The 24,464-nt window shown below is 40.4% G+C and overlaps 1 protein-coding gene across 6 annotated transcripts in view; it reads right to left on the reverse strand.

Moving 5' to 3' along the window:
- Window positions 1-444: 444 nt before the first annotated feature.
- LOC100654722 (zinc finger protein 18-like) overlaps window positions 445-24,464 on the reverse strand; it is a 60,814-nt gene continuing 36,794 nt past the window's right edge. For 3 of the 6 annotated variants that reach the window (XM_064271792.1, XM_064271793.1, XM_064271791.1), the window contains exon 7: window positions 445-2,282. In XM_064271792.1, coding sequence (XP_064127862.1) covers window positions 2,185-2,282 — 98 coding nt within the window. In that variant the 3' untranslated portion in view covers window positions 445-2,184. The other 3 variants (XM_064271794.1, XR_010318456.1, XM_064271796.1) reach the window with 3 other exon arrangements.

The raw sequence follows: 24,464 nt of genomic DNA on the forward strand, positions 1-24,464 counted from the left end.
ATAAGGTCTACTGCAAAGGAAAGATCTGAACTGAGAAACACAGTACTCTAAGCCCCTGAGGACTGTGGGGGTTCAAAGCACACAGCACACAAAGGCTGTAGTGGCAGACAGAGAAGTTACCTGGCAGAGGCCAGCTGGCCACAAACATGTTCCCACAGAGTGAAATTCATTTGGGAACCAGAATCAGAAATCTGGCTTTTGTCCTACAAGATGAGGAACTAGGTCCTATTAGTATCCCAGAGCTGACTGGCCAGGAGTACTGACTCCCACTAGCCAAATGCACAACCTGATGAGGCCATTTTATTCCTTTACAATGACAACTAAGTATAGCTTGCAAAGAAACAAACAGTAACGGCACCCTGCTCAGGGCATTCTTGCCTATGTAAGGAAACCACATGGGAAACCAAATTCTTAGATTGAGCTCTCCAGTATAATAGCCACTAACAGCAGAGAGCTATGGAGCACTTGAAATGGGACTTGTCCAAACTGACGTTTGCTGTAGGTGTGGAGACCTGGTGGTGTAGTGCTTAAGAGCTTTGCTGCTAACCAAAAGGCTGGCAGTTCAAAAATACAAAAAAACTTACATGTGACAACCAAGTTTCCATTAGAGGATTCTTGACTGGCAAGATAATATACGATGGACCTCTCCTGTTTCTGTATTTTCTGTTTTCTCTAGATAAGCTTTGTGTACTCCTTATAGATATATGTTTCTATGTGGTAGACACAACAATACTAATTTAGATGATCCCTTTCCAACTGACAGTGAATTTATGTGGCCGATCTCTTGTTTTGATGCCTGGCAAATGCGTGGGCAGTGCACTTTGGGAACTTTAGAATTACCTTTACATATTTGTGGTAATGATGCTAGTAAATACTGAAAAGGTAGTGTTAATTTGTTACCCATTACAAAACAAGAGTCAGAAGAAAGCCCGTTGGTCCAACACTCAGGATAGCGTTGGTCATTTCTAAGAGCTTTAATTTCTACTTATGGTATAGTTGAATTGGAGAAATCTTTAAGAAATTTATCAATCATTATAGGACAAATAACAAAGTTGCTAATGGGATAGAAACACAACAATGATACCTGATCTCATAAACCAAGCTGACATGAGATTACAGAATAGCCTTAGATTTTTATTATCCCGAGAAAGTATACTCTGTGCTGTAGTAAATACCTCTTGTTGCATTTGGATAAACAATACAGAAGTAGAACAAGATGTACATAGAATTAGATAGCAAGCTATTGTCTTATACACTTAAAAGGCAAAAGAAGGCCTTGGGCTAAAATGTTCATGCACACTGAGTCCGCTCACTCTCGGCAATGGAATTGATGAAAACATTGTTCTTACTTAAGATCCTGGTGAAGAACCAAATGGTATCTGGTGGAAAACCAGCACTGTGAGTTTAAAGAGCCTACAATGGCTGCCATTTAGGAGCTCCGGGTATTGATCATCGATGTGTTATGTCCAATATCTGATCAAAAGGAGGGAATTATTTAGTAAATAATATTGGAATCATTATTCCCTGTCCTTGAACACACAGAATGTGACACAGCTGGAGCTGGGCTCACGAGGACTCACAAGGACACGTCAATGGGGCCCTGAGGTATAAAGATAATAGACAGGATAATCTTAGAAAATATCTTTTAGGGAAACTTTCACATAATCCAATCAAAAAAAACCCCAATCAAACAGAACACAAAATACTTGCCACTCTTATCTTTTTCTGTTAGCATTTAGTGAATGGAAAATTTGTTGGATCAATGAAGGCCTTCTTGACTGTCCTCACTGAAACCCGTACCACCGATTGTTAAAAAAGACAATTCAAAATGTAGAATCAGTTTCTAGCCAATCTGTGAAAAGGTGAAGCTTTCAGTGGTTTTGCCCACTTTGTGATGTTAATACCTACTGATGATTCTGTAACAGTCTTTGGACTCAGGCGGACATGGCAGTGACAGCATGCTTGTCCATTTTCCCACTTTTGTCTGTTCTGTAATATTTCAGTCCATAACACTCCTCATATTCACAATACAGTATCCATTTAGGGTCAGCTAGACATTTTTTTTTTTTTTTTTAGACATTAGTTCTCCCAAAGAGGTCCTTGTAGTGCTGACACCAAGGACGCACATCGTGGAACCCTGAAATGCAGCATTTTCTCAACAGAAGGATTCAGTGTTTTTTTTTTTTAAAGTTTTCTTCTTGTTGATTCTTGACTTGTAATCAAGTAAGTGCAGAAGTTGATGGGTGTTACAATGGAGCCGGGCCAGATGAGTTTGGGAAGCTCTGGAGTAAACAAATATAAGCAAGTTTTTTGTTTCGGAATAGCTTGAGCCTTTAAGAAGAGTCATTTTACCGAGAACTTGGCCGCAGCGCCTTCCTATCAGCCCACCTTAGCTTCCACCACTCCAATAACATCCTAGGAAAGTGATTTTTTTCTGAATGCCTTTCAGGAAATGCTGCCCTAGAGTTTGTAGACACATTCTTCTCCTGAGAAGGGAACACAATTACACTTCATGAATTAAGGCGGGGGGGAGCAGCAGGGAGGTGGGGGGCGCCTCTGAAAATGAGTCATTTCTGCTTCTCTGCAAAGCCATGCAAGTACCGAAGCCCAGAAGCCTAACTGCAGGGTGGATGATTTCCCCTTCTCCTAAATTGTTCCTGCTTCACTCTCAAACTGGCAGAACCTAAGAGGCAGTACATTCCTTATAGTTCCATCGTTTCCACATTCAACTAGTAAATGTAAAAGCAGTGTCAAAACAAATTGTAATCTTATCAGTACATGTGACAAATTTTTAAGAAAGCTAAGTTATACATTTTAATTCTCTGCAAACAAAATGGCTTTTCATTTCTCAAGGGTGTTGGAAATTAAGCATTGCATATATTTTAATCTTTACTGAAGCACATCCTTTCTTCTTACAATGAAACTCAGAGAAATAGAGGCTTATATGGCTTCCCTTGTGGCCAGAACCTGCGGTAACACTGAGTCGGTTGGGGATTTAGCCACAGGTGACCACCGGGTAACAAATGACATCTGTCTGCATGCAAAGTAGAGTGGCTGCCAGGGTTCTGTCTGAGGTCTGTCTAGCTCTGGCACTGCTCTCAGAGATGGTGCCAGAGGACCAGTAACTTTCATCACACTTATCCCAGTACTACCCGCAGTCTAGCCCAATACAGCAGAGTTAGGCAGGGTCATGTTATGAGACCACTCCAGGAGAGGGGGCCTTTATCCCCCCATCAACTTGTGTAACAGGCAACATTCACATATACAACATGTTTTTTTTTTTTCCATAGACACACTCAGATTTAACAAAACCCAAAACAGTTCTGTGGCAAAGTAAACAATTAAAAAAAAAAAAAAAAACGGTTGGTATCAAGTCAATTCTAACTCAGGGCAACCCACGGGTATCAGAATAGAATTGTGTTCCACAGAGTATGAAGAACACCAAAGACACAAGGTAATTATGAGCCCAAGGGACAGAAAGGGCCACATAAACCAGGGACTACATCAGCCTGAGACCAGAAGAACTAGATGGTGCACAGCTATACCCGATGACTCCCCTGACACAACAGGGAAACCCTGAGGGAGCAGAAGAGCAGTGGGATGCAAACCTCAAATTCTCATAAAAAGACTAGACTTAATGGTCTGACTGAAACTAGAAGGACCTTGGAGGTCATGGTCCCCAGACCTTCTGTTAGCCGAAGACTAGAACCATTCCCAAAGCCAACTCTTCAGACAGAGATTGGACTGGACTATAAGATAGAAAATGATACTGGTGAAGAGTGAGCTTCTTGGATCAAGTAGACATATGAGACTATGTGGGCAGTTCCTGTCTGGAGGGGAGATGAGATGAGAAGGCAGAGGGAGACAGAAGCTGGCTGAATGGACATGGAAATACAGGGTGGAGAGAAGAAGTATGCTGTCTTATTAGGGGGAGAGCAACTAGGAGTATATAGCAAAGTGTATATACATTTTTATATGAGGGACTGACTTGATTTGTAAACTTTCACTAAAAGCACACACACACAAAAAAAAGAACAGAATTGTGCTCCATAGGGCTTTCAATGGCTGATTTTTCCTAAGTAGGTCCTCCAGCCTTTCTTCTGGGGTGCCTCTGGGTGGACCTGAAACTCCAAGCTTTAGATTAGCAGCCAAACACATTAACCATTTACACCACCCAGGGACTCTCTAAATACAACAGCACTCTGTTTTGGGTGTATTGTTTTATTAAAGCGTGTAAGTAAATTGGCCATTGAAAATTCTTTCAAATTTTTCTTTTTTTTTCTCCAAAAGGTTGGCAGTTCAAATCTATCAGCCACGCCTTAGAAACCCTATGGAGCAATTCCACTCCATTCCATAGCGCGCCCTGAGTGGGAATCGACCTGATGACAATGGGCTTGGTTTTTCATTTTGAATTCCTCTCAAATCTGTGGGTTACTCTGCCTGGCTTGGATAGTGGGTAGAAAAATCTGTCCTAAGCTCACCTTCAGCCACATTTCCTCTGCACTTACACTTAGTGAAAGCAGCTTCAACTCTGAGTAACATATTTTTCCTCTGGCCTGACTCTACACTGGCTTCTCACACACCACGTTATTTATGAGGCCCTCTCAGAGCTATCTCACTTACTTCCATAATGCTGTATTATTCTGAATTAGAAGAGATCCAAGGCAAAGCATGACTTTGTTGCCTTTCATTCAACAAATGACTGAGGGTCCCCTGTGAGCCAAACAGTTCTCAGTAGTAAAGTGAGCCCAATTAGCCTTGCCTACATGAAAGTTAAAAATTGTTTCAACTCTGATATTACATTCTTTCCTATCTGTTGTTTTTGTTATGTTGTCAGGGGCCATCGTGTTGGTTCCAGCTCATAGCAACCCTATGTACAACAGAACAAAACACTGCCCAGTCCTGCTCCATCCTCACAATCGTTGCTTTGTTTGGGCCCATTGTTGCAGCCACTGTGTCAATCCATCTTGTCTAGGGTCTTCCTCTTTTTTGCTGACCTCTACCTTACCCAGAATGATATTCTTCTCCAGGGACTGGTCTCTCCTGAACACATGTCCAAAGTAAGTGAGGCAAAGTCTCACTAGCCTTGCTTCCAAGGAGCACTCTGGCTTCCAAGACAGACTTGTTTATTCTTCTGGCAGTCCATGGTATATTCAATATTCTTCACCAACACAATAATTCAAAAGGCATAAAATCGCCTTTGGTCTTCCTTATTCATTGTCCAGCTTTTGCATGCAATGAGGCAAAAGAAAATTTTAAATTTTTCATTTAAAGGGGAAAATAAATATTGCCTCTCTTTTTTTTTCCTTTTAGTATACTGAATTTTATTTTTTTAATAACACGAGTTTATTACCATCTTCTTAACCACAGATTGGCAAGCAAATATACACCACTATTTGTACCTAAAAACATTTCATTAAAACTATAATATATAAGATTTTTAACATAGCAACTGGCTAAAATATATATACTACAGCTTACTTTTATCAAACAGAAAACTCAGCCTTTCTGTCCAAAGCTGTGCTGTTCAATAGAATTTTCTGGAAGATCTACTGATGATGATGGCAGTGTTCCATATCTGCACAGTCTAAGGTAGCCATCAGCCACATATGGCTATTGAGCAAGAGAAACGTAGATAATATGACAATGGAAATGAATTTTTCCACATTTATTGTGAATCCAAGTAAAATTAAATCCTTGACAACTCAATATCCTCTCTGTTTATCGCACTGTTGCTTATTGGTCCAGTTGCGAGGGTTTTTGTTTTCTTTATGTTGAGGCGTATAATCCATACTGAAGGCTCTGGTCTTTGATCTTCATCAGTGTCTTAGTCATCTAGTGCTGCTGTAACAGAAATACCACAAGTGGATGGCTTTGTCAAACAGAAGTTTATTCTCTCACAGATTAGTAGGCTAGAAGTCCAAATTCAGGGCCTCAGCTCCAGGGGAAGGCTTTCTCTGTTGGCTCTGGAGGAAGGTCCTTGTCATCAGTCTTCCCCTGGACTTGGAGTTTCTCCACACAGGAACCCCAGGTCCAAAGGACATACTCTGTTCCCGGTGCTGCTTTCTTGATGGTATGAGGTTCCCCTGTCCCTGCTGGCTTCTCTCTTTCATATCTCAAAAAAGATTGACTTAAGACACAATCCAATCTTGTAGATCTCATCAACATAACTGCTGCTAATCCACCTCATTAACATCATAGTCATAGGATTTACAACACATAGGAAATCACATCAGATGACAAAATGGTGGACAATCACACAGTACTGGAAATCATGGCCTAGCCAAACTGACACACATTTTGGGGGGACACGATTCAATCCATAACAATCAGTAAGTGCTCTGCACTTTCAAGATGGAGGGTTGTGTAATCTGCATGCCGAAGGTTGTTAATGAGTCTTCCTCCAATCCTGATGCCACGTTCTTCTTCATATACTCAGCCTTCTTGGATCATTTGCTCAAAATACAGACCGAATAAGTATGGTGAAGGATACAAGCCTGACACACACCTTTCCAGGCTTTAAACCATGCAGTATCCCCTTGTTCTGTTCCAGTGACAGCCTCTTGGTGTAAGTACACATTCCTCATGAGCACAATTACGTGTTCTGGAATTCCCATTCTTCCCAAGGTTACCCATAATTTGTTATGATCCACACAGTCAAATGCCTTTACATACAATACAGGTAAACATCTTTCTGGAATCCTCTGCTTTCAGCCATGATTCATCTGACATCAGCAGTGATATCCCACTTTCCACATCCTCTTCTGAATCTGGCTTGAATTTCTGGCAGTTCTCTGTCAATGTGCTGCTGCAGCTGCTTTTGAATGATCTTCAGCAAAATTTTACTCCTGTGTGATATTAATCATATGGTTCTATAATTTCCACATTCTGTTAGATCACCTTTCTTTGGAATGGGAACAAATATGGATCTCTTTCAGTTGCTTGGCCTTGTAGCTGTCTTCTAAATTTCATGGCATAGGTGAGTGAGCACTTACTGTGCTTCATCCATTTGTTGAAACATCTTAATTGGTATTCCATCAATTCCTGGCACCTTGTTTTACACCAATGGCTGCAGTGCAGCTTGGACCTCTTCTTTCAGTGCCATCAGTTCTTCATCATATGCTACATCCTGGATCAACAAAATCTTTTTGGTATAGTGACTCTGTGTATTCCTTCCATCTTCTTTTGATGCTTCCTGCAACGTTTAATATTTTTCCCGTAGAATCCTTCAGTATTCCAACTCAAGGCTGGAATTTTTCCTTTAGTTCTTTCAGTTTGAGAAGTGCCAACCGTGTTCTTCCCTTTTGATTTTCTACCTCCAGGTCTTTGCACATGTCATTATAATACTTTACTTTGTCTTCTCAAGCTGCCATTTGAAATCTTCTGTTCAGCTCTTTTACTTCATAAATTTCTTTCATTTGCTTTAGCTACTCTAAAGAACAACTTTCAGAGTCTCTTCTGACATCCATTTTGGTCTTTTCTTTCTTTCCTGTCTTTTTAATGACCTCTTGCTTTCTTCATGTATGATATCCTTGGTGTCATTCCACAACTTCTCTGGTCTTCAGGCATTAGTGTTCAATGCATCACATCTGTTCTTGAGATGGTCTCCAAATTCAGGTGAGATATATTCAAGGCTGTATTTTGGCTCTCCTGGGCTTGCTCTAATTTTCTTCAACTTAGCTTGAATTTGCATATGAGTAATTGATGGTCTGTTCTGTGGTCGGCCCGTGGCCTTCTTGTGATTGATTGTATTGAGCTTCTCCAGCATCTCTTTCCATAGATGTAGTCAACTTGATTCCTATGTATTCCACCTGATGAGATTCACCTGTATAGTTGCCATTTACGTAGTTGAAAAAAGCTATCTAAAATGAAGAAGTTGTTGGACTTGCAAAATTCTATTGTGCAATCTCCAGTGTCATTTCTATCAACAAGGCCATGTTTTCCAAGTACCAATCCTTCTTCTTTGTTTCCAACTTTCACATTCCAATCACCAGTAATTAACAGTGTATCTTGATTGCATGTTTGATCAATTTCAGATGGCAGAAGTTGGTAAAAAATTTTCAATTTCTTCATCTTAAGCCTTGATGGCTGGTGCTGAAATTTGAATAATAGTCATATTAACTGCTCATCCTTGTAGCCATGTAGATATTATCCTATCACTGACAGCACTGTACCTCAGCATAGATCTTGAAATTTTCTTTTTGACAATGAACATGACACCATTCCTCTTCAATTTGTCATTCCCAGCATAGTAGACCATATGATTGTCTCATTCAAAATGGCCGATACCAGTCCATTTCAGCTCACTGATGTCTGAGATATCGATGTTTATTCGATCCATTTTATTTTTGATGACTTCCAAGTTTCCTAGATTCATACTTTGTACATTCCACGTTCTGATTATTAAAAGATGTTTGCAGCTATTTCATTTCATTTAGAGTCATGCTGCATCAGCAAATGAAGGTCCCAAAAGATTTACTCCATTCACGTCATTAAGATTGACTCCACTTTGAAGGGGCAGCTCTTCCCCAGTCATCTTTTGAGTGCCTTCCAACCTGAGGGGCTCATCTTTTATCACTATATCAGACAATGTTCACCTGCTATTCATAAGGTTTTCACAGGCCAATTTTTTCACAAGTAGACCACCAGGTCCTTCTTCCTAGTCAGTCTTAGTCTGGAAGCTCTGCTGAAGCCTGTTCACCAAGGGTGGCCCTGCTGGTATTTGAAATACCAGTGGCAAAGCTTCCAGTATCACAGCAACATGTAAGCCACCACGGTACGACACATGGTGGAGGCCAGTGTGGAGGCAGGAATACAGTGCTTCCAAAATCCAAAAGGCCCATTAGGCATTGAGCATCCTCTTTAGTTGTGGGAAGGGACAGATGCAGTAACTTACCCTTCACTTTAGAAGGAGTATCTTGACATGCTCCACACCACTGGACACCTAGAAAATTCACTAAGGTGGATCGTGCCCAAATGTCTGTTGGATTAATTTCCCATCTTCTGGCATGCAAATGTCTTACCAGTAAGTCCACAGTCACTGACACTTCTTAATTACTAAGTCCAATCAGCGTAATGTCATTGTCTTAGTTATCTAGTGCTGCCATAACAGAATATGACAAGTGGATAGCTTTAACAAAGAGAAATTTATGCTTTCACAGTCTAGGAGGCTAAAAGTCCAAATTTAGGGTGCCAGCTCCAGGGGATAGCTTTCTCTCTGTGTTGCTTCTGGAGAAGGCTTTTGCCATCAATATTTCCTTGGTCTAGGAGCTTCTCTGCACAGGAACCCTGGGTCCAAAGAACATGCTCTGCTTCCAGCACTTTCTTGGTGGTATAAGGTCCCCATGTTTCTCTGTTCACTTCTCTCGTTTGTACCTCAAAAGAGATTGACTTAAAACACAACCTAATCTTGTAGATTGAGCTCTGCCTCATTAACATAGGTGCGGGTAATCCTACCTCATTAACATCACAGAGGTAGCATTTACAACACATAGGAAAATCACACCGGGTGACAAAATGATGGACAACAGCACAATACTGGGAATCATGAACTAGCCAAGTTGACAGGTATTTTGGGGGGACACAATTCAATCCATGACAATCATCAACATAAAGGACCAGCATGCCGTCTTGTGGAAGGGAAAGGCGATCAAGGTCCCTTTGGACTAAATTATGACATAGAGTGGGAGAGTTGATATAGCTCAGAGGTGGGCAACTGAAGGTGTATTGCTGGCCTTGCTAGCTGAAGGCAAACTGCTTCTGGTGGTCCTTCGAAGCAGGTATGGAGGAAAGGCATTAGCCATACCAACAGCTGGACACCAGGTACCAGGTGCCTTAACTTGCTCAAGCAATGAAGCTACATCTGGAACAGCAGCTGCATTTGGAGTCACCACCTGGATAAGTTTCTGGTAATCCACTGTCATTCTCCAAGATCCATCCGTCTTTGCACAGGCCAAATAGGTGAGTTCAATGGTGATGCGATGGAAATCACCACCCCTGCATCTCTCAAGTCCTTGATGGTGGCGGTAATCTCTGCAACCCCTCTAGGAATGTGGTATTGGTTTCAGTTAAGTATTTTCCTAGGTAGTGGCAGTTTCAATGGCTTCTACTTGGCTTTTTCTACCATAATAGCCCTTATTCCATTTGTCAGGGATCCAATGTGGAGGTTCTGCCAGTGGCTGAGTATGCCTATTCCAATTATGCATTCTGGAACTGGGGCAATCACTGCAAGATGGGTTCAGGGACCCACTGGACTTACAGTGAGACAGACATTAGCTACCAAAAAAACAAAAATCAAACCCAGTGCTGTCAAGTCGATTCTGACTCATAGTGACCCTATAGGACAGAGTAGAACTGCCCCATAGAGTTTCCAAGGAGCGCCTGGTGGATTCGAACTGCTGAACCTTTGGTTAGCAGCCGTAGCACTTAATCACTACGCCACCAGGGTTTCCAGACATTAGCTAAGACCCCATTAATAACCTGACCTCCACATGCTCCCACACTGACTAGTGGGCCACAGTGATATTTTAGGCCTCCTGGAATTAGTGTCAGTTCACAGCCAGTATCCACTAATCCCTGAAAATTCTGATTACTTCCTTTTCCCCAATGAACAGTCACTCTCCTAGAAGGCCATAGTATAAATTTTTGGAAGTGTAGTGAGGGTCCTTCCTCAAGGGGACCTGGCCTCCCCTTCATTCAAGGGGTTGTGGGTATTTAAACTCTCTCAAGTGTGAGAGTTGAATGAAGGGCTGTTACTCTCTATTCTGGTGATATGAGTTAGACTGGTGTTCACTAGACATAGAATTCTTCAGCTTGAACAGGTCAAGCAAATATTTAGTACATTCCCTATTTCACTCCTAGGGACACCATGACTAAGTAGCCAATGCCTTAAGTGCATATGAGTCAGACTATTCTGATTACTGCTTTAACTCCACTGTTCATTAAGGTAACGATGGCCACCTTATCTTTGTTGACTGAGTACCACAACTTGGCCCCTACTCCTATGGGGTCCAATCAGACCCATGGTAGTTAGGTGTCTTCATTTAATTAGGGAAGTTCTCACCATCTAATCTGACTTATATAAAATAGCAATCATAGCAATCTTTCAGGATGCTGGGTCTCACTTCACAATTTTGTTCCTCACTGATGTTAAAAGATTTGTCCTCTGGGCAGTCCAGGTGTGGGTCTGTTTTCCTAAACTGCTAAGTCCACTCTAACATGCCAATTTCCCTAAGCCTTTGGATACCTTGTTCTATAGTATACCAAGGCAGGTCTAGTACTTCAGCTTGATTTACTGTAGGCCACCACGTAATCCATGCTTCAGTGACCCAACTTTCGTGGATTGAATTGTGTCCCTCAAAAATATGTGTCAACTTGGCTAGGCCATGACTCCAGTATTGTGATTGCTCACCATTTTGTGATTTGACCTGATTTCCTATGTGCTGTAAATCTCACCTCTATGATGTTAATGAGGCAGGATTAGAGGCAGTTATGTTAATGAGACAGGACTTGATATACAAGATTAGGTTGTTTTAAGTCAATTTCTCTTGAGATATAATACAGAGAAGTGAGCAGAGAGACAGGAGGACTTCACACCACCAAGAAGGTAGTACCAGGAGCAAAGTGCATCCTTTGGACCCAGGGCCCCTGCACTGAACAGCTCCCAGACCAGAGGAAGATGGATGACAAGGACCTTCATCCAGAGCCACCAGAAAGAGAAAGCACTCCCCTGGAGGTGGTACCAAGAATTTGTACTCCTAGCCTCCTAAAGTGTGAGAGAATAAACTTCTGTTTTTTAAAGCCATGCACTTGGGGTATTTCTGTTATAGCAGCACTAGATAACTAAGACGCTAACCAAATAAACCATTAGATCCTTTCCTAACCTTTTGAGCTGAAAAAATGAGTGAAGAATCTGTGCTTACTGGGCCCATATCAATAAACTCAGACTAATCCATCTTTATGTTCCTTGTATCACTATTCTATACTCTTAACAGCCATTCCCACACATATTCCCCCCGGTTTCTGAATGTACATAATAGAAAAGTCAAGCAGTTCTTTTGGAGTGTAACGTACCTTGTCCTGGGTCACACTTTGTATTTCACCTTTTGGGGCTCACTGGGGCTTAAGTCTAGTTATAGGTCAAGAAGTCAAAATGGGTGGTGGGGATGTGTTTTGAGAACATTCAGGATTGTCTTGTAAGCCATCTGCCCCAGTGGTGCCCCAGACAATGACTCAGACAAAGACTGTTTAGACACAGCCGGATTAATCTCATCAGACGGGGGTGGAGATGCTAATGGTTTTACTGGGGAGGATGGCTTAGCAGACACAGATGGAATAATCTCTTCAGAAGGGAGTGAGAGGGCTGGTTCTGCTGGCAGGAGTGATTCAATGGAATTTAGGGGCTTAGTGTCCCCAGCTTCCTGATTATCTGCCCATATATTCCCATCCGAAGCTTCAGGATCCCATTTCTTCCCAGCCAATGCCCTCACTTTAACTGCAGACTCCTCTTGAGATTGGCAGTTGAGTTGGTATTATAATTCAGCCACTCTTAGAATAAGACTCATGGTTTGGTTTTTGGCAATATCAGCTCTGTTACTACAAGAAATAAGGCTTACTTTCAAGGCATGAGAGCAAACTTTGAGGTTGTTTATGCAGCACTTGAGCCTTCAGTCTGAAGCCCTGAGCTCATCTCTTTCTTTCACCATTTTATCCAGCAAAAGTAGGACTCACCAATCAGCTTCCTTATGCTTCTCATTATGACAACGTTGTATGAAGATATCACACATGCGATCACCGACAGCCTTGCCTTTCACCAATACCTAATCTACTGGTGGTGATATTCTGCATATTTTTATCGCCACCTCACATCATGGATTAGCAGTGTCCTCTTTACTACTAGAAGCAGAGTCATCAACATCTTTAACACTAACTAGACCTGAGAACCAATTTAGAAAATTCACCCTTACAATTTCGTTTCTCTAAAATGAATCTCAGTACCAAACGTCTTAGGCTAGGTTCTCTAGAGAAGCAAAACCAGTAAAGCATAGAGAGAGAGAGAGAGAGATTTATATCAAGGAAATGTCACACATGGCTGTAGAGGCTGAAAAGTCCCAAATCTGTACGTCAGGCTGGAGGCTTCTCTTGATTCGTGTAGCCACAGGGGCTGATGAAGCCAAGATCAGCAGGTGAGACAGCAGGGCTCTTGCTCACAAGCTGCAGAGACCCACAAATCCCAAGATCAGCAGACAAGACTGCAGGTAAGCTGTTAGCTCAAGTCCCAAGAACCAGAGGTCAGATGAACAGGAGCCAGCTGCAGGATCCAAAGCAAGCAAAAGCCCTTGAGCCTTGCCAGCGAGTCCACTTATATTCAATGCAGGCCACATACCCAAGGAAACTTCCTTTCAGCTGACTGACTATTCAGAGCAGATCCCATCATGGAAATGATCACATCATCATACAACTGCCAAACTAATAATAACTGCCAGATGACTTAGAATTATGGCCCAGCCAAGGTGACACACAACCTTAATGATCACATTCAGGAAGTGATGTGATTCCTGTAAGTCTTACCCGGGTGTTAAGAAAATCATATGGGACAGTATCATCATCAGGTGAAGGCAATAAAGTGGCTGGTTTAAGGAATTTACAGTGTGCAGTCTAATGCTAGATGCAGCCAAAAGAAGAACCTGGTAAAGGGTTATTCTGCTAGCCGACAGATGTTGAATTTGTGTAGAATTTAAAATAGCAGCTACAATATGTAGAACACACACTTCAAAGAAATTTTCAAGCACAATGTCAAATGTAGCCTCTACTAATTGGGCCATGGTAGCCGCTGCCCTGAGACATGGGGCACAGGATCTTGTTGCAAACTCTAATACCCCAGAGATCTAGCCGCTGCCCTGAGACATGGGGCACAGGATCTTGCTGCAAACTGTAATACCCCAGAGATCTCTGTCAGCCCCTATGAGTCTGAGTGAGGATTCCTAAAGCACTGCCAGCTGTTTGAAAAACACACAAAGAAAAATCCAAATTATAATTCGGAGATCCTAAGGCTGAAGCAGTGAGCAAGGATTCCTTTAATTTAGACATGGCTTAGATGCCTTCCTCTGATAACTGAAATGGGTCAGCTGCTGATCCCTTTAAAAACTGGTATAAGAGTTGGACCATCAGTGAAAAGTCAGGAATCCACATGCAGCAGTAGCCACAAAGGCCCCAAAATCCCCTTCATTGCTTCTTTGTTATGGGGTTAGGAAAGGCCATAATGGCATCCTTTCTTTTGAGGTCTATAGAGATAACTTTAGCCAATATTATATGTCCCAAGTATCTATCAGATGTTAATACCAATTGTTATTTTTCTTTACACGCTTTGTGCACTTTAGTGGACAAATGTTGTAAAAGTAAAACGATATCTTCTAGGCAGGTTTGCAATAAATTTTAACAGACCAGATCATCTACATACTATAATAAGGTAGATCACTTAGCAAACCACAGGGACTGCATATCAGCATATAAAATCTGAGAAAAAGTTGGTTGGAGATATAGTAAATCCCTGAGGCACAACATTCCAGGTATATTGTTGATTTTCCCAGGTAACTACAAACAGATACTGGTATAGATGCACTAGGATACTGAAAAGACACTGCATAAATCTATCACTGTAAAATCAGTTGCATCTGGTAGTGGTTACATTATACAAAAGCAAATGGGAGTCAGCCATCACAGGAAATCTTGGGATGACAATATGGTAAGTGCCCTCTAATCTCGTACAATCTCCAACCACAGACCACTGGGTTTCCTCACTAAAAGTACTGAAGTGTTCCATGGGCTAGTGGAAGGAGCAATGAGCCTCTTGGTCAGAAAATCTTGAACTATGGGGGTCAATCTATCTCTGGCTCCCATTTTAAAAAGTACTGAGGGACTTTAGGTAAATGTTTAGAGGTCATAATCTGAACTTTAATAGGTTCTATTGACAAAATCTGACCAACATCAGTGGAAGAGTTGGTTCATAAACCTGGTATAGTAGAAAAACCATTTAAAAGTCATAGCTTCTTGGGACTTGGAAGCCTGTAGAGAGAAGGTAAGGACCTTGAAGTGGCACAAGACCTCCTTTGAGTCTAAATGTTTGGGAAGTAAAAGGTTGGCTGGCAAAACAAAGATAATTTCTCCTTGATCAGTAAATCTGATGTGACAATTCCATTTAGATTAAAAGTCTTTGCCTGGGATGGTTCAACATTAGAAAAACAATCAATGTAATCCATCACATAAATAAAAGACGAGAACCACATGATCTTATCAACTGATGCAGAAAAGGCATTTGACAAAGTTCAACACTCATTCATGATAAAAACTCTTAACCAAATAAGAATAGAAGGAAAATTCCTAAACACTGTAAAGGGCATTTATACAAAGCCAACAGCCAACATCATCCTAAACGGGGAGAGACCGAAAGCATTCCCCTTGAGAACAGGAACCAGACAAGGATGCCCTTTACCACCACTCTTATTCAACATTGTGCTGGAGGTCCTAGCCAGAGCTATTAGGCTAGATAAAGAAATAAAAGGCATCCAGATTGGTGAGGAAGAAGTAAAAGTATCTCTGTTTGCAGATGACATGATCTTATATACAGAAAAACCTAAAGAATCCTCAAGAAAACTACCGAAACTAATAGAAGAGTTTAGCAAAGTATCAGGATACAAGATAAACATACATAAATCAGCTGTATTCCTCTACACCAAAAAAGACAGCATTGAAGAGGAAATCACCAAATCAATACCATTTCCAAAAGCCCCTAAGAAGATAAAATACTTAGGAATAAATCTAACCAGAGACGTAAAAGACCTATACAAAGAATACTATAAGACACTACTGAAAGAAACCAAAAGAGACCTACATCAGTGGAAAAACATACCTTGCTCATGGAGAGGAAGACGCAGTATTGTAAAAATGTCTATTCCGCCCAAAGCGATCTATAAAAAAAACAAAAACCAAACCCAGTGCCGTCGAGTCGATTCCAACTCAAGCGATCTATAGATACAATGAAATCGAGATCCAAATACCAGTGACATTTTTTAATAGGATGGAGAAGCAAATCACCAACTTCATATGGAAGGGAAGGAGGCCTTGGATAAGTAAAGCATTACTGAAAAAGAAGGACAAAGTGGGAGGCCTCACTCTACCTCATTTTAGAGCCTGTTATACTGCCACAGTAGTCAAAACAGCCTGGTACTGGTACAACAACAGATACATAGACCAACAGAACAGAATTGAGAATCCAGACATAAATCCATCCACCTATGAGCAGCTGATATTTGACAAAGGCCCGAAGTCCATTAAATGGGGAAAAGACTGTCTGTTTAACAAATGGTGCTGGCATAACAGGATATCCATCTGCAGAAAAATGAAACAAGACCCATACCTCACACTACGCACAAAAATGAGTTCAAAATGGATCAAAGCCGTAAATATAAAACATAAAAAGATAAAGATGATGGAAGAAAAAATAGGGACAATGCTAAGAGCCCTAACACATGGCATAAACAGTATATAAAACATTACTAGAACTGTACAAACACCAGAAGAGAGATTAGGTAACTAGGAGCTCCTAAACGTCAAACACCTATGCTCGTCCAAAGACTTCACTAGAAGAGTAAAAAGATTACCTACAGATTGGGAAAAAGTTTTTAGCCATGACATTTCTGATCAGTGGCTGATCTCTAAAATCTACATGATACTGCAAAAACTCAACCACAAAAAGATAAATAATTCAATTAAAAAATGGGCAAAGGATATGAACAGACACTTCACTAAAGAAGACATTCAGGTAGCTAACAGATACATGAGGAAATGCTCATGATCATTAGCCATTAGAGAAATGCAAATCAAAACTATAATGAGATTCCATCTCACTCCAACAAGGCTGGCATTAATCCAAAAAATACAAAATAATAAATGTTGGAGAGGCTATAGAGAGATTGGGACACTTATACACTGCTGGTGGGAATGTAAAATGGTACAACCACTTTGGAAATCGATTTGGCACTTCCTTCAAAAGCTAGAAACAGAACTACCATACGATCCAGCAATCCCACTCCTTGGAATATATCCTAGAGAAGTAAGAGCCATCAAGTGAACAGATGTATGCACACTCATGTTCACTGCAGCATTGTTTACAATAGCAAAAAGTTGGAAGCAACCCAGGTGTCCATCAATAGATAAATGGATAAGTAAATTATGGTATAGTCACACAATGGAATACTATGCATCGATAAAGAACAATGAATCTGTGAAACATTTCATAACATGGACGAATCTGGAAGGCATTATGTTGAGAGAAATTAGTCAGCTGCAAAAGGACAAATATTTTATGAAACCACTATTATAAGAACTCAAGAAATAGTTTAAACAGAGAATATTCTTTAATCGTTACGAGATGGGGGAGGGAGGGAGGGAAGGAGAGGGGTATTCACTAATAAGATAGCAGAGAAGACCAAATCTAGGTGAAGGGAAGGACAACACACAATACAGGAGAGGTCAGCACAACTGGACTAAACCAAAAGCAAAGAAGTTTCCTGAATAAACCGAACGCTTCGAAGGCCAGCGTAGCAGGGGTGGAGGTTTGGGGACCATGGTTTCAGGGGACATCTAGGTTAACTGGCATAATAAAATCTATTAAGAAAACATTTTGCATCCCATTTTGGAGGGTGGCATCTGGGGTCTTAAACGCTAGCAAACAGCCATCTAAGATGCATCAACTGGTGTCAGGTAACACGGAGCAAAGGAGAATGAAGAACACCAAAGACGCAAGGTAAATATGAGCCCAAGAGATAGAAAGGGCCACATAAATTACAGACTACATCAGCCTGAGACCAGAAGAACTAGATGGTGCCCAGCTGGAACTGCAGACAGCCCTGATAGGGAACACAATAGAGAATCCCTGAGGGACCAGGAGAGCAGTGGCATGCAGACCTCAAATTCTTGTAAAAAGTCCAGACTTTACGGTCTGAGTGAGACTAGAAAGACCCTGGAGGTCATGGTCCCCAGACCTTCTGTTAGCCCAAGACTAGAACCATTCCCAAAGCCAACTCTTCAGACAGGGATTAGACTGGACTATATTTTTATAAGATAGAAAATGATACTGATTAGGAGTGAGCTTCTCAAAGATCATGTAAACACATGAGACTATGTGTGCAGGTCCTGTCTGGAGGGGAGATGAGAAGGCAGAGGGGGACAGAAGCTGGCTGAATGGACACAGGGATACAGGGTGGAGAGAAAGAATGTGCTGTCTCATTGGGGGAGAGCAACTACGAGTATATAGCAAGATTCTGACTTTATTTGTAAAGTTTCAGTTAAAGAACAAACAAAAAAATTTTTTTTTAAATTCTCTGCCTAACAAATTCACAGGAGTATTTGGACTTAATAAGAAGGGGTTCATTCCTTGACAGGTCCCAAGGAAATGATGATAGGCTAGGAATGTATTAAAATCTGCTCATTATTTGAGGCCCCCACAATCTTAGAGGTTTCGTTACTCCAGGGTAGAGGCTTTTGCAAGAATTCAGGTTTTATGACTGAGAGAGTTGTCCCTGTATTCACAAGGAATTTGCAATTTTCCCAATTAACTTTAACAATAGTTTTTCCTTGAGACGCTAGGGCCACCATTGGAAAATCCTCTATTTTGCCCCCAGAGCCCCTTCATTCAGGCTTTGGTGGGGCAAATTGTAAAATGCCCAGTTTAATCTTTAAGACGATCCCTCTTAAAATGAGCAGGCTTTTTAAAAAACTAGCAAATTTCCGTGACCCCAGATTGAGGAATCCTTAGTTTGCTCCCAACAAGAACCCCTAGGTTTGTTAAATTGTAGATTGTAATTGTGAAGCCATCAATTTGTTGTGTTGTAGTTAAGAGGTCAATAGCTTATTCTGTCTAACCTGCTGCCCCGGTTCTAAAGTTTGAGACACTTTGTAGGCAAGGTGAGTTAGATTGGTAACATGGGTAGTTTCCCAATCTAGTTGATAGTATTTAGCAAAGTTAACAATTTCTAGGTGGAGCTCATGTAGAAATATACAGTTAAAGGCAACTTTGGCTCCTGGTTCAGCTAAGGACAAGTCAGAGCGCTCCACAAAAACTCTTGCTAACCTGTCACAACGATTGTAAACAATTTCATCTTTTCCTTGATTACAAGATGGACTTTGGACAAATCATTTTTTCTGGGGGAAGGCTTTGGGAACAGCTTTTAGCAATCTCCTAGCCATTACTGTGGACTCTTTTAAAAGGTCCTTGGATGAAGTTATTGGCTTCATAAATAAAGATCACTCAGAGCTTCACCAGCCAGCATTCATCATCCATAAATGAGCATCCCCAGGTCCCATTAACATATGCATTTAAATTGATGAAGGTTAGGTAACCCAGGTTGATAGGTTGCAGTCAAAATTCTAAATTATTCAGTAAATTTGTAGGAATCCTCATGATTGTTATGGAACTCCTTTATAACAGCATGGAGTTCAGCCTTTGACCGAGGGGAAAAAATTAGTTGGGGAGGATCTCCAGAAATTTCAGGGGATCTAATTTTAAAAGGGTAGGAGGAATTTAAAAAGGTATTTCTGAAATGGGTTTAGGCTCTGAAGTGGTTTCTTTTGGAGCATCTTCAGGATAGTAGGAAAGCTGGGTTAAAGGGTTTTCGATAGAGTCCTTAGGGAGTTCTGGTAAAAGATTTTCAGAATAGGAAGGCAAAGTTGGATAGATAGAGGCAGCTGCCAGGGTAACAGAGGGAGAAGGTGGGGCAGAGGGAGAAAGGCTGGCCAAAGAAGGGATAAGACAAAGGGATAGGGGTCCAACACTGGAGCTCTTAAATTTGTTGTGCCTATTTAGACACTGTATCTTTAAAGAAGCAAATTTACTTTCCTAATTCCTTTTGGGATCTTCTAAATACCAGTGAAAATAAGCTTCCCGTTGGGCTGGCTTTATCTGGATACCCCTATTTTCCAATTTACAGCACAGAGATGTTAATTTTCCTAGGTCAAATCTGTCCCAAATGGCCATGAATTATTTAAATTTTTTCTAGTAATAGAATGCTAACAACCACTATGTAAAACAGTATCGAGGCCACATATGCGGCGGAGTTCTGGGCAGTGGCCCTGAGCAGTCCTTAGATATGGCATTATCCATCTTACTAACAGAAGCACGTGCCAACAAGGCACACTAAAACCTGATGTGCCCCTAGAGAAAGTATAGTAAGTCCTGCTGTGTTACCAAAACATGCCAGGAGATGACAGCCTTTCCTCACAAATGAGGAAAGTCTGTTAGAAAAGGAAGTTCTCCAAAATGTCCAGTTCATGGGTAGGAACAAAAGTAAAAGCAAGAGAAACAAAAATAAAGAAAGCTTATCAATACATCCTGAAACCAGACTGCAAATTATGGGGTTCGAATGTGGGAGCGCTTACCTCCTGGTGTCTATGGGGTGCGCAAAAATGAAACATGCTCAAAAAGTCCCATGCCAGCTACTGGCTCCAATCCTCGTCCCTTGGGGGTCTGCTAGGAGGAAAGACGGCTCCAAATCCTGTAGAGTATTCCAAAACGTCTCGGAGAACAAAACTCTCAGATTATGTTAAATCAAGCACAAGGATTTGTGAAAGGACAAAAACATTTGAGTCAGGAATCACAGTCCTCCTGTAAGTGAACACTGTGAATCCAGAGGGGTGGTACTGAAACCATTATTATAAGGTTAAAGGAGAAAGTTAGATTCCAATATTCAGATTGGTTTAAAAGCTGTCAATGAGGTTGGGGCAGGACATTTCAAAGTGACACTTTTCCTTAGATTGGTTACAATGCTATAAATGGATTTACATGATTTGCTACAAGGGTAAATTACAGGCAGGCATGCCAGGAAGGAGGTGATCAGTTACAGAATGACTACAAAAAATATTTTAAGAATAGATTGTAAAAATGTTTTGCTTTGGGCAAATATTTCCTCACAACATCCTACACATTGGGATGGGACAGCCATCCCCGTTACAAGTCCTAATGGAATATACTGGTGACCTGCTGGCACCTCCTGTCTTAACTAACAACAGGGCAAATATTCCTGGGTTACAGGCTTGGATCTGTGTAAAGGTTATCAGCCTGTCAGCAAGAAGAAGAAATTAAGATGAGTCAGAAACTGGACCATGGAACAGTTTTTTTACTTTGATCAAGTGTCCCATAATGTCAGCAAAATGATAGACTAAGGACCTCCAAAAAATCCTCTCATCCATAAAACAATGAGAACATTGAACCAAATTTTTCAGAACTCTGGAAATTAACCAAAGGTTTACAGCAATACAGGGAATGCTTTCTGAAGAAAATTGACTGAACCTCAGTAAAAGAACAAGTTTTGTGACCTTTTAACTTGCCCTATTCCCAGCTCTGGAGCAGCCTTAAAAACCAACAACCTGGAATCACAACGAAAACTAGAAGCCTGGCAGTTACCGAAAAAAGTAAAACACGGCCAGAGCACTTTCAAAACCCCATTCTCAGAAAAATTTTACCAGGGGCATTTGTGAAAAACAATGAAAGTCAACTGTTTAACAAAGAGACTGCCTGAGACAGTGGGGCAAACAATAGAATAATCAAAAAGCTTAAAAGAAAAAGCTGGGAAACAGATGCTGATTTAAAAAAAAATGAAACCAGTTGACATATAATTGATTCCAACTCCAGGCAATCCCATGTGTTGCACAGTAGAGCTGCACTCCATAGGGTTTACAAGGCCGAGACCTTTTGGAAGGAGATTGCCAGGTCCTTCTTCCAAAGCTCCTCTGATGGGTTGAAACCACCAACCTTTCAGTTAGTATTTGAGCACATAACCATTTGTGCCAGCCATGAAGTCCATAGTTGGTTTTAAAAAGCTTTGACATATCCATGGGAATCTAGAAGGCAATATCCATGTACAGGACTGTGTACATGCCCAGAGCTGTACACATGCCCAAAAAAGACATAATAACATTGTAAACTCACATTTCTGGCTAATCTTGAGGCTCTACGCAAGCAGTAGAGGTTTTAAAAAGCTCTGACATATCCATGGGAATGTAAAAGTCAATACCCATGTACAGGACTGTGCACATGCTCAAGAAAGACTAAATTAGGTCCTAAGTTCACATCTCTGTCTAATGTTGAGGCTCTCTGCAAGCAGGAAGTAAAAACTAAGACAGAGCTGTAACCCGTTTGTTTTAGAATTGAAGACATGTCCCAAAACACACACAGAGCCCCTCAGCAAAGACAGGGAGACTTACTGGTTCCACACATTTAAATAAATCTCTGTCCAATCATTTGCTGGCTGCTAAGCTAACCAAGCATGGCAGTTCAGTGACCACACATGACAAAGCACACAACCTTTACAGGTAATCAATTCAGAAAAGTCACTAAACAAACATACAACAACAAACGCTAGGGAGGGGGAGAATCTGATTTCAAGAGTTGCCACACTGTATTATTTAAATGTCCATTTTTCAAAAAAAAGACTAGGAGACACACAAAGAAACAAAAATTAAACAAGAAATTAAAATACTTTAACTCAGCTATTTTAAATGTTCAAAGAACTAAAAGAAACCATGTCTAAAGGACAGTATGCAAACATTGTCTCACCAAATAGAGAATATTAGTAAAGATAGAAAAAAAAAATTCTAGAGTACAAAAGTATACTACCACAAATGAAAATTCACTAGAGGGACTCAATAGCGGTTTTGAGTTGACAGACAAATCCTCAAAGTTGAAGATAGGTTGATTGAGATTATCCAGCATTAAGAACAGAAAGAAAAAGAATGAAGAAAAAGGGACCAAACCACAGAGACCTCTACAGCACCATTTAGCATATCAACAAATACATAATGGAAGTCTCACGAAGAGAGGAAAGAGAAGAAGGAACAGAAAGAATATTAGGGAAAAAAATGGCTAAAAACTCCCCAAAGTTGATGAAAAACAGTAATCTATACATCCAAGAACCTCAGCAAACTCCAAGTAGGATAAACTCAAAGTGATTTACATGAAGACACACATTATGATCAAACTGTTGAAAGATAAAGACAAAGAGAGAATCTTGAAAGCAGCAATTGAAAAGGAACTCATCATTTATAAAGGATTCTCAATGAGATTAAGAGCTGATTTCTCATCAGCAATCATAAAGGCCAGAAGATAGTGGGACATAACATATGCAAAGTGCCAAGAAAAACACTGTTAGCCAAGATTTCTATGTCCAGAAAAGTGTCTTTCAAAAATAAAGGAGGAATTAACACATTCCCAGATTAAAAAACAAAAATCGAGAGAATCTGTCACTAGGAGACTTGCCCTACAGGAAATACTAAAGACAGTTCTTCAGAATGAAATGAAAGGACACTAGACAGTATCTCCACATGAAGAAATAAAAAGCACTAGTAAAGGTAACTACATAGTTAAATATAAAAGGTAGTATTTATTTTTTTGTAACTCTTTGTTATCCTGTCTAATTTAAAGGCAACTGCATAAAGCAGTAATTATAAATTTGCATGGATGGGAATGCAATGTATAAGAATGTAATTTGTATGACAACAACAGCACAAAAGCAAGGGAAGGAATGGAGTTATATAGGAGCAAAGTTTTTGTGTTCTAATGAAATGAAGTTGGTATTAGTCTGAACTAGATTGTTATCAATTAATATGTTAATTGTAATACCCAAGAAAACCACTAAAAACTATGGTAAAAAACAAGGAAATTAAATTGGTACAGTCAAATATATCTACTTAACACAAAGGAAGGCAGAAATGGAGGAATGGGAGGAGAAGACAACTAGCAAAATGCCAGGTGTGAATCCTACCTTATTAGTAATTTCATTAAGTGTAAATGGATTAAACACTACAATTAAAAGACAGAGATTGGTAGGATGGACTTTTTAAATGACCCAATCATATGCTGCTTATAAGAGACACATTTTAGATTCAACAACACAAACGCTTTATAAATACAGAGAAAATACATACTATGCAAACAAAAAGAAAGCTATGGAGCTACACTAGTATCAGACAAAGCATACCTGAAGACAAAAATTGTTATTGGAGACAAAGAAGAATATTTTACAATGATAAATATGTCAGTCCATCAAGAGGATGTAACAATTATAAACATATACGCACCTAACATCAGAGCCCCCAAAATACATGAAGCAAAAACTGACAAAATTAAAAGAAGTAGACAACTCAACAAAGACAGAGAATTCAATACCCTACTGCTAATGGTGACCGCTAATGGTTTCAGCGTTTCTTTTGGGGGGTGATTTCAATGTTCTGGAATTTGACACTTTGTGAATATACTAAAAATCACTGAATCATATACTTTAATAGGATTGGTTTTATAGTATGTGGGGTGAAAAAATTTCTATCCCTGCTCCCAACCATAAGCACTCAGATGGGTCAGGGGGTCACTGCTACTTACCTTGGTTCTGGTACTCGCCACATTTCATATCAGCCTC

This window comes from Loxodonta africana, chromosome 18 (genome assembly GCF_030014295.1).
Source record: "Loxodonta africana isolate mLoxAfr1 chromosome 18, mLoxAfr1.hap2, whole genome shotgun sequence".
NCBI lineage: Eukaryota > Metazoa > Chordata > Mammalia > Proboscidea > Elephantidae > Loxodonta > Loxodonta africana.